At 39.9% G+C, this 12,097-nt stretch overlaps 1 protein-coding gene across 3 annotated transcripts in view; it reads left to right on the plus strand.

Annotated features, from left to right (window-relative positions):
• Positions 1-12,097, plus strand: part of BICD1 (BICD cargo adaptor 1) — a 263,984-nt gene that overhangs the window by 193,120 nt on the left and 58,767 nt on the right. For all 3 annotated transcript variants that reach the window (XM_023208955.2, XM_023208956.2, XM_023208957.2), the window contains exon 4: positions 4,512-4,937. In XM_023208955.2, coding sequence (XP_023064723.1) covers positions 4,512-4,937 — 426 coding nt within the window. The remainder of the gene's footprint in view (positions 1-4,511; positions 4,938-12,097) is intronic.

Below are 12,097 nucleotides of genomic sequence, written 5' to 3' on the forward strand. Positions count from 1 at the left end.
TGACAAACCCACAGCTAATATCATACTGAATGGGCAAAAACTGGAAAAATTCCCTTTGAAAACTGGCACAAGACAGGGATGCTCTCTCTCACCACTCCTATTCAACATAGTGTTGGAAGTTCTGGCTAGGACAATCAGGCAAGAGAAAGAAATCAAGGGTATTCAGTTAGGAAAAGAAGAAGTCAAATTGTCCCTGTTTGCAGATGACATGATTGTATACTTAGAAAACCCCATCGTCTCAGCCCAAAACCTTCTTAAGCTGATAAGCAACTTCAGCAAAGTCTCAGGATACAAAATTAATGTGCAAAAATCACAAGCATTCTTATACACCAGTAACAGACAAACAGAGAGCCAAATCAGGAATGAACTTCCATTCACAATTGCTTCAAAGAGAATAAAATACCTAGGAATCCCAACTTACAAGGGATGTAAAGGACCTCTTCAAGGAGAACTACAAACCACTGCTCAGTGAAATCAAAGAGGACACAAACAAATGGAAGAACATACCATGCTCATGGATAGGAAGAATCAGTATCGTGAAAATGGCCATACTGCCCAAGGTTATTTATAGATTCCATACCATCCCCATCAAGCTACCAATGAGTTTCTTCACAGAATTGGAAAAAACTGCTTTAAAGTTCATATGGAACCAAAAAAGAGCCCGCATTGCCAAGACAATCCTAAGTCAAAAGGACAAAGCTGGAGGTGTCACGCTACCTGACTTCAAACTATACTACAAGGCTACAGTAACCAAAACAGCATGGTACTGGTACCAAAACAGAGATATAGACCAATGGAACAGAACAGAGTCCTCAGAAATAATACCACACATCTACAGCCATCTGATCTTTGACAAACCTGAGAGAAACAAGAAATGGGGAACGGATTCCCTATTTAATAAATGGTGCTGGGAAAATTGGCTAGCCATAAGTAGAAAGCTGAAACTGGATCCTTTCCTTACTCCTTATACGAAGATTAATTCAAGATGGATTAGAGACTTAAATGTTAGACCTATTACCATAAAAACCCTAGAAGAAAACCTAGGTAGTAGCATTCAGGACATAGGCATGGGCAAGGACTTCATGTCTAAAACACCAAAAGCAACGGCAGCAAAAGCCAAAATTGACAAATGGGATCTAATTAAACTAAAGAGCTTCTGCACAGCAAAAGAAACTACCATCAGAGTGAACAGGCAACCTACAGAATGGGAGAAAACTTTTGCAATCTACTCATCTGACAAAGGGCTAATTTCCAGAATCTACAAAGAACTCCAACAAATATACAAGAAAAAAACAAACAACCCCATCAAAAAGTGGGGAAAGGATATGAACAGACATTTCTCAAAAGAAGACATTCATACAGCCAACAGACACATGCAAAAATGCTTATCATCACTCGCCATCAGAGAAATGCAAATCAAAACCACAATGAGATACCATCTCACACCAGTTAGGATGGCAATCATTAAAAAATCAGGAAACAACAGGTGTTGGAGAGGATGTGAAGAAATAGGAACACTTTTACACTGTTGGTGGGATTGTAAACTAGTTCAACCATTATGGAAAACAGTATGGCAATTCCTCAAGGATCTAGAACTAGATATACCATATGACCCAGCCATTCCACTACTGGGTATATACCCAAAGGATTATAAATTATTCTACTACAAAGACACATGCACACGTATGTTTATTGCGGCACTATTCACAATAGCAAAGACTTGGAATCAACCCAAATGTCCATCAGTGACAGACTGGATTAAGAAAATGTGGCACATATACATCATGGAATACTATGCAGCCATAAAAAAGTTTGTGTCCTTTGTAGGTACATGGATGCAGCTGGAAACCATCATTCTTAGCAAACTATCACAAGAAGAGAAAACCAAACACCGCATGTTCTCACTCATAGGTGGGAACTGAACAATGAGTTCACTTGAACTCGGGAAGGGGAACATCACACACTGGGGCCTATCATGGGGAGGGGGGAGGGGGGAGGGATTGCATTGGGGAGTTATACCTGATATAAATGATGAATTGATGGGTGCTGACGAGTTGATGGGTGCAGCACACCAACATGGCACATGTATACATATGTAACAAACCTACACGTTATGCACATGTACCCTAGAACTTAAAGTATAATAAAAAATAAAAATAAAATAAATAAAATAAAAAAAAAAGAAACATCTGCTATACGTATGTCTCTATGAGTTGCATTCTATTAGAGCACCACAGTGTTCCAGTGACCAGTGAGTGCTGGTTTACCATCAGATTTCATTGTTCCCTTCTGACAGTGTATTTCTCAATTTTTACCTGGGCCCAGTGCTGCCCAGAGTAAAGGCTATATTCTTCACTCCTCCTGACAGCCAAATTGCATAAGACTAGTACCAGCCAACAGTATATAACAAGTGATGTGGGTAACTTTTAAAGAGAGAGTGTGCCCCTTATCTCGTCCCACCACTTAGAACATTATCAAATGGCAAGCCACCTTAGATAGTATGGTTTGGCTAGAAGGCCATACAACAACAGAGAAAGAGCCTGGCTCCTGGATGACCTTATGGAGCAGAGATTCCCTACTAGTCCGTGACTGTCTACCTCCATACTGTTACATAAGGGAAATACTTCTGGCCGGGCCTGGTGGTTCACACCTGTAATCCCAGCACTTTGGGAGGCTGAGGTGGGTGGATCACAAGGCCAGGAGATCAAAACCGTCCTGGCTAACACAGTGAAACCCTGTCTCTACTAAAAATACAAAAAATTAGCTGGATGTGGTGGCGGGCGCCTGTAGTCCCAGCTACTCGGGAGACTGGGCAGGAGAATGGCGTGAACCCAGAGGCACAGCTTGCAGTGAGCCGAGATTGCGCCACTGCACTCCAGCCTGGGCAATAAGCGAGACTCCATCCCCTCCAACAAAAAGAGAACAACTTCCATCTTGACTAAGTCACTCTTGTTTAGGTGTCTGTTACATCAGCAAGCTTACATCCCAGCTAAATCTCTACCCTAATCTTTGCAAGACAAACCATTGCATTGAGATTATATAAAGGGAAGTGGGGGGAGAAAGAGAAATATATGATGATGATACTGGTCAATGTTCCCTATTCTTCAGTTTTTAAAATATTTTTTAAAATTCAAGTTCAAACTAATATATATGCTAAAATAAATATGAAACTAAGCACATAGTTTCTATTAGCATCTAATATCATGATTACTTTATTGTACTTTTTCTAGTTTATTTTTTCACTCCTCGTTGTTCTTTATTCAGCAAATACACACTGAACAGCAGACTTCTGTTTTAAACACCATGAGGGAACACTGAAGCACTATGAGGAGCAATGAGGTGGATAAAAAAATACTTCCTTTCTCTAAGAAGATTACAGTGTACTTGTGGAGATAAAATGTTTCTTAAAAGGTGGCGTGTGATAAGTGCCATGGAAAAGATCCCAAGGAGGCATGTTGGCTCAGAGAAGTTGTCCCTGTCACCCGCGGGCCTTCATGAGGAAGAGGTTGTTTGAGCAGGTTTATTGTGATTGCAATTCAAAAGAATATTACCTCTCTAACAATATATGGCCAGGTGCAGTGGCTCACACATATAATCCTAGCACTTTGGGAGGCCAAGGCCGGAGGACTGCTTGAGCTCAGGAGTTCAAGAGCAGCCTGGGCAATACAGTGAGACCTGTCTCTGCAAAAAAATAAAAATAAAAAACAGTAAAATAGTCAGGCATGGTGGCACATGCCTGTGATCCTAGCTACTTGAGGGGCTGAAATGCGAAGATCACTTGAGCCCGGGAGGTTGAGGCTGCAGTGAGCCATGATCATATCATTGCACCCCAGTCTAGGCAATAGAGCGAAACCCTGTCTCAAAACAAACAAACAAAAACAATGTTGGTATTTTTTGTTACTAGATGGTTTATGTAACTGTTCTTTGAGATTCTGTCTATCCTTTAAGCACATAACAATGATCTTTACATTTTCATCTTACTCTCAAACATTTTACTGATATTATGTTATTATGATCGTTCAGCAAATTTATCTCTGGATATAAAAATTTCTTCATTATTAATAAGGAACTAAAACAAAGTAATGGTGATGATACAATCTTTTCTTAGATTGCGAATATTCTCATAAATTGTTACAAAGAATATTCCCTATTTATTAGGCAAACAGTGCCCCCTTTTGACCACTGGATCCTATAAAAGAAATCCTAAGACAATAGACTTTTCATCTCTGCTAAAAATTTAATTATATAGAGAGTTATATAGATTTATATTATATCTAATTATATATAGCATATTTATGTTATGTCACTGTAATATGTAATTATGTATTTTATATATAGTATATAATTTCTAAAGAAACTATCTTATATAACTTTAAAGATATACTGTGTGCTTTTTTATTATTTATTTTTTAGACTCATGTTAAACGATTAGGTCCACTAGAGTGTTTAATGGCAGTTTTGTAAGATCCACATTTTAGTTTTATGAATCTTCTTTATCCCGTCTGATTCAGGTTGAATACGAAGGCTTAAAGCATGAGATTAAGCGATTTGAGGAGGAGACGGTACTGCTGAACAGCCAGCTGGAAGATGCCATCCGATTGAAAGAGATTGCTGAGCACCAACTAGAAGAAGCCCTCGAGACTTTAAAAAATGAAAGAGAGCAAAAGAACAACCTGCGGAAGGAGCTCTCCCAGTATATCAGCCTCAATGATAACCATATCAGCATCTCAGTAGATGGACTCAAATTTGCCGAGGATGGGAGTGAACCAAACAATGATGACAAAATGAACGGTCATATCCATGGGCCTCTTGTGAAACTGAATGGAGACTATCGGACTCCCACCTTAAGGAAAGGAGAGTCTCTGAACCCTGTCTCTGACTTATTTAGTGAGCTGAACATTTCAGAAATACAGAAATTGAAGCAGCAGCTTATGCAGGTAAGAACTTTGTTTGAGGCCGCTAGAGTGAATTTCTTTTAGATTGCATGTAGCATGTTGTGGGACTCCTGATTCTCGCATTTCACTTCCAGATTTCTTTTCTTTTCTCTTTTCTTTTCTTTTTTTATTTTCTTTTCTGTTCTGTTCTTTTCAAGACAGAGTCTTGCTCTGTTGCCCAGGCTGGAGTACAGTGGTGCAATTTCAGCTCACTGCAACCTCCACCTCCTGGGTTCAAGCGATTCTCCTGCCTCAGCCTCCCAAGTAGCTGGGACTGCAGGTGCCCGTCACCATGCCCAGCTAATTTTTTGTATTTTTAGTAGAGATGGGGTTTCACCATATTAGCCAGGATGGTCTTGATCTCTTGACCTCGTGATCCACCCGCCTCAGCCTCCCAAAGTGCTGGGATTACAGGTGTGAGCCACCATGCCCAGCCCCAGATTTCTTTTCTAATATTGCTTCTTCAATTAGAAACTTTGAAAGTGCAATATTTAAAAAAGACATGACAGAAGGGGTGTTAAAGAGAGATGCAATCTCTCATTTGCATCACTTCAAGAAATGAACTTCTGAGAGCCACAAATTGAGTTCCAATGAAGTCTGAGAAAAGACAGAAAAAATGGTTCCTTGGGCCAGGCGCAGTGGCTCACACTTGTAATCCCAGCACTTTGGGAGGCCGAGGCTGGCGGATCACCTGAAGTCAGGAGTTCAAGACTAGCCTGGCCAACATGGTGAAACCCAACTCTACTAAAAATACAAAAAATTAGCTGGACGTGGTGGCGGGTGTATAATCCCAGCTACTCAGGAGGCTGAGGCAGGAGAATCACTTGAACCCAGGAAGTGGAGGTTGCAGTGAGCCAAGATCGCCATTGCACTCCAGCCTGGGCAACAAGAATGAAACTTCATCTCAAAAAAAAAAAAAAGAAAAGAAAAAGAAAAAAGAAAAGACAGAGCCTTAATGCATTTCTGATTAACAAAAGAATTCAAAAGCTTCATATACAAGTAAAATGATGGAAACCATGCCGTTTTTCATCACAAGCAACTGTGTATATAGCTTCCAGATTTATGGTTACATTTCACAGGAATACTTGAAGCCTTAAAAGACATAAAAGACTTCCTATGTACAAATTATCCAGGATACCATATGATTAAAAATACAGAACAGGTATAATCTAAGACCAAAGGATTCTTATTGCAACATGAGTTAAACCTTAAATTTTTAGCGTCTTCAAATCAAATGTCTTGTGAAGAATCCCAGCCTTTAACCCTATTTCCCTGTGAAATCGCTTTCTAGTTTAGAGTCTTGCCTTCCTGCCACACTTAATGGAAATGTTGTTTAAGGAAGAGCAGTATGACCATCACCTGGGGGCTTATTTATACAAATTGTTGAGCTCCATGTAGATCTACTGAACTAGAAATCTGGTCTAACAAGCTTGTTAGGGGATTAAATTTGAGACTTAATCTTCAATCTCAATCTTATCCCTCCAAGGTTCTTCATGTATAGCTGATAATTAGAGGCTGTTAAGCCTTTGGCAGTCATCTGCCTCCACAGAAATAACTGGAAAAAAGTGAAATTGACAGAAAAAAGTAAGAGAATAGAGAACCAATGATGTTGATTTGTTAACCCGTTTATTTTCTATGTCTTTTTGCCCAGTTTACACTAATATGACTAGATTGAAACAGAAAACATACTTCCTTGTGAAAAAGTTTTACATGACAGATATATTCATAAGAATTTGTGCCCCCCAGATTGAATAGCATTAAATAGAAGTTATAGGAGTTTTTTTTAACTCTTACGTTGGTGGCTTTGAGATAAAAAGTTAGTGGGTTCAGACTTTTTGTTTCTTCTTTTTATTTTGATGGCAGTGCAGAAGATATTAGGAAAAGAGACTTCCATGCATAAAACAGCGCAATTTTCAACCAGGTCTTCTGTTGGCTGAAAGCTCAGAGCTGTGCTCAGATTTAATTCTAAATGTGATCTGAATTGGGTAATACAAAAGTCTAAAAAGAGGAGAAGTTCAATAAAAAGAATGGTGGAAAACAAGTAAGTTCTCAGCAGGAGAGTGGCTCTCCTGAGTTCTCAATAGACTGTCGTTTTCGTTTGGGTTGGGACAGTTCCTCATTGCCAGAGAATGTTTTCTTCCTTGAGAAGGTTTAGCGTCTCTGATCCCAACTCATGAGATGCTGGTTACATTTCCTCAGTTGAAGTTGAAAGAACACATTCCTCCATATATCACAGCCTTGAGCCTGACACATCACATCCCCGCTATGCCTCCACTTCCTGGGCCCGACACAAACACATTCCTCCATATATCATAGCCTTGAGCCCGACACATCACATCCCCCCATATGCCTCCACTTCCTGGGCCCGACACAAACACATTCCTGCATATATCTCAACTTTAGAAGAAAAACAACACCTGGAGAATCTCCGATAAGGTTACAACCGATTGTAAAAGCGCAGGAACCAATAAGAAAACTGCTAAAAGTATAACTTAAAATGTAAACCAATTGTAATGCTGTAACCAGAAGAATTCCCTTGTTTCTCTGTAACTTTACATATCCTGTAGGGAATAAACGGTCTGGGCATAACAAAGTGATGACCAGAAACTCCCCATGTATTTCAAATGCTCTGAGAGTCAGCCACTAGTTGACAGTCATTCTTAGAGGACAGCACTTTACTTTCCCATGGAATAGGATACATAATACCTTCCTCATTATTGTGGCATGAGGGTTTATGAGTTATATGCAGAGTGCTGAGAACAGGGACTAGCGCACAGTAAATGCTCAGTAATTAGGAACTGTTATCATTATTTCAACTCCCTTGGTCCTTTAATTTATTGGGTACTCACTTTATAATAATTTAGATAATTATTATTAACTATTATTTTTGGGCTATTAGCTCAAGGATAATCATCCCAAAAGGGACTGATGTGGATACTGGCAGGAATATAGAAAAATAACAGTTAAGTCTCATGGTGCAAGAAGGTCTGAAAAAGGATATTCATTTAGCAAAATGTTAGGGTGAGAAAAACTTTGCTGGATAAACCCTCCGTCAGTCTACCAGAAAGCTGTGCCCCTTCAAATCTTTCATCAACCCTTAACTGATGTTGACAGTTTGCAAAGATGTAGAGGGGCGCAGGTAGGTCCTTATATCCCCAAGTTTGCTCCAGATTTAGTTGTGAAAACCAGGTTCAACACAGGAAGAGCTTTGCAGCTTCCAATCTCATACTAACAACACTAACTGTAATATTTTTTGGGGTGGAATATCCATTTATCTTCTTGTAATCAGCATTTTTAAAAAGCATATCAGCTTTTCCTAAGAATATATTTCATTCAAATGAGTAAATTCATGAGAAGTATACCTTCTCATGAATTATTTCTTTGTAATACAGTTTTTTCCTTAGCCACACATCTTTCTGGGTTAAATTTATGTAAATAAACACATTTAAATAAACACATTACAAAAACATTACAGGATACATTCCCTAGAATTCATTGTAATTCGCTTTGATGTTAATAAGGATTAAAAATAATATGACAATTCTGACCAATGAGAGGACTATACACCTGAACTATATATGTGTCAGTACCATTGTCCTGGAATCCTGAAGAGGAACCAGTCAAATGTACTTTAAGTATAGCTATCTGGAATGCTTGGGCCAGGTGTGTTTTAAATTTAAGTTTCAGATTATAGAAAGGTAATATGCAGTATATACCATATAGATTGTGATATCTCCACTGGGATCAGATGCAGCATCCAATGATCAAGTAATATTAACATTTCTGCAGTGAAACATGAGTATTCACACTAAGAATAAGATGAGAACCATTAAAGGCCTCACACCAGTCAGGTGCAGCTTGGCTGCCCTGGGAGTTTAGGACTGTCTGAATATTGCCAAGTGAGTTTTATCATAACCAAGTGAGTTTGATCAAACTTGATTTTGAGCTTTTTGGATTTTGGAGTTGCGGGTGTTGTAGGAGTAGCACTGTCCTGTTGGGCAGCTGTCAGTTTTGCGCACCTCAGCTTACAGTGTCAACATACTTGGGACGTGACAGTTTGTATTTTCTCTTTTTTTATTATACTTTAAGTTGTAGGGTACTTGTGCACAACGTGCAGGTTTGTTACATATGTATACATGTGCCATGTTGGTGTGCTGCACCCATTAGCTTGTGATTTACATTAGGTGTATCTCCTAATGCTATCCCTGAGCAGTTTGTATGTTCATAGTTCCCTTATCTCTTCGGATTTCTCCTGGCCTGGATCCAAAACACTGCATGGGAGAGAAGGCCTTGTGCCTCTAAATCCAACAGCTGCGCTTAGCTAACAGCTCACGATAGTGTAGAGGGGCACAGGCAAGGCTATAACACCCTGATCCAGGTGATATGCAGCATTTCAGATTTTCTTCCTTTTGATCAAGTTCCCCTTTGATGGAGTAAGTTGAAGAGATCTATAGTACAACATGGTGACTCTAGTTAATAACAGTGTATTGTATTGAAAATTAAAGAGTAGATTTTAAGTGTTCTCAGTGTTGTAGAACCCCCAAATGTAGGTCTGCGTGCTGGATGGGCAGTAAGCCAAATACTGACACATCAGTGCTTAGCAGTAGAGAAAGGTGTATTCATTTTGGCCAAAAATGACATTGTGGGAGAGACAATCTGTCAAATCCTACCTGCCTTTGAACGTAACTGGGGGTTTTTGTGAGTAAGGCAGCTTTGCAGGAGATGAAATCCCCCAATGATCAAAGTTGTTTGCGTCCCTCAGCTCAGTCAAACTTCTGGATGCCATCCAGGAGGTCTGCATGACCTAAGGATCATTGTTCTTTGAAAGGAAAACAAGTTCATTAATCTTACTGGCAGCCAGGGTTAGGATGCAAAGTTAGTCGATTATGAGTGACTACCATCTACCGAAGGACTATGTTGTGCCCTGAGTTCCGAGACCCCCCTCAAAGACGACCACCAGAAACCGAAGTCAAAGCCAAGCGGCCGGGATCACTTTATTGCAGGTTCGAACCCGGACCTCTCTCCGTACAGGCGTAGTCAGGAGGGCAAGAGAGAGGTCTCGAGCACAGCTCAAGCCTACTTTTTATAGTAAGGCACAAACAGGTTACAGAAGATTAGAGCATTTTTGCAGTTACAAGATTGGGATTGGTTGGCATTTTGAAGTTTGAACATTCGGCAGTTTCTGGTTGGCTCCCGCCCTTTTTTTAAACCACAAACGTCTAGGGGTTTTTGTTTTTTAGACAAACTGCTTGCTTAACCATGGGTGGGAGGGGGGTGGTTTAGATTGAGCAAGCAGGGGGTACGTGACTGGGGGCTGCAAGCACCGGTAATCAGAACAGAACAGAACAGGACAGGGACTTTCACAACGTTTGTCCATACAACGTCTGGAATCTATAGATAACATAACCGGTTAGGTCAGGGGTCGATCTTTAACCAGGCCCAGCCGCCTGGGCTGTCTGCCTGTGGATTTCATTTCTGCCTTTTAGTCTTTTCAACTATGTGCAAGCAGTCATGCATGGAGGAAGAAAAGGACAAAGAGAAAGGAAAATAAGTAAAACAAACGTTTAATGATTTTGATAATATAGGCTCAGTTACATCACCACAAACATGATAAGTATGTCAGGTCATGCATGTCACAATTAGCTCAATTTCCACTTTGCCTACATATTTCAAAACATCATGTTGTACACAATAAATATGTACAATTTTTGTCAGTTAAAATAAATACTTTTTTTTTAAAAGAACTCCTTTGAAAACAGCATACCTAGTTCCATACCCTTTTGGCCTTTTCTTCTCCTACAAGGCTCAATTTATGCACATGAATTATGTTTTCCCATCCATAGATATTTATTTAACCTGGTTCCAGGGGAAAAAAAATGTCTCTGTCAATGAAGAAAGTCAAACTCTGTAAAATATTTTAACAGACTTATTCTGGGCCAAATATGAGTGACCGTGGCCCATGACACAGCCCTCAGGAGGTCCTGAGAACATGTGCCCAAGGTGGTCGGAGTACAGCTTGGTTTTATATATTTTAGGGAGGCATGAGACATCAATTAAATATATTTAAGAAATACGTTGGGCCTGGTGCGGTGGCTCACACCTGTAATCCCAACAATTTGGGAGGCCGAGGTGGATGGATCATGAAGTCAAGAGATTGAGACCATCCTGGCCAACATGGTGAAACCCTGTCTCTACTAAAAAAAAATACAAAAATTAGCTAGGCATGGTGGTACGTGCCTGTAGTCCCAGCTACTTGGGAGGCTGAGGCAGGAGAATCGCTTTAACCCAGGAGGCAGAGGTTGCAATGAGCCGAGATCATGCCACTGCACTCCAACCTGCGACAGATCAAGACTGTCAAAAAAAAAGAGAGAAAAAAGAAAGAAATACATTGGTTTGGTTCAGAAAGGTGGGACAGCTCAAAGCGGGGGCTTCTAGGCTATAGGTAAATTTAAACATTTTCTGGTTGAGTTTATCTGAAGGCCTGGGATCAATGGAAAGAAAATGTTCAGGTTAAGATAAAGGATTGTGGAGACCAAGTTTTATTGTGCAGAGGAAGCTCTCAGCAGACTTCAGAGACAGCAGGTTGTAAAATGTTTCTTATTGCACTTAGAAGGGTGCCTGGCTCTTAGCTGATTATCTCCTGTATCGGGAAAGGAAGGAAGGAAAACAAAGGGGAAAGGGGATTCTCTACAGAATGTGGATTTTTCCCACAAGAGACTTTTCAGGGCAATTTCAAGGTATGGTAAGGAAATGTATTTTGGTTTTCTTCCTTTGCCAGTGTCAGATTGGAAAGTAAATCTTGATATACAGGGTTAAATAAAACCCAGCCCATGAGAATTTATGGTTTGTAGGGCATGACTCCTCAGACCTCTTAAATAGGAATTTGGGCAAGATAAAAAAAAAAATCAGAGCTTAGTCCTCCCCTCTGCCTTAATTATCAGGAATGTTGAGTGAGTTGTTTTGCTTCTCTGAGGCTCATTCAAAAGGGGAAGGTAATAAATTAGCCCCACCACTAGTCTCTGCCATGCCTTTGTTGGAGAAAACTATAGAAAAAACAAAACAAAACAAAACAAAACAAAATCAGGTCTCCTTCTTCAAGGAGACTCCTACTGCCATCTGCTGGGAAATGGTAATAACAAGTTTGACAATTTATAGTGACTACA

The sequence above is a fragment of the Piliocolobus tephrosceles genome, chromosome 10, assembly GCF_002776525.5.
Source record: "Piliocolobus tephrosceles isolate RC106 chromosome 10, ASM277652v3, whole genome shotgun sequence".
NCBI lineage: Eukaryota > Metazoa > Chordata > Mammalia > Primates > Cercopithecidae > Piliocolobus > Piliocolobus tephrosceles.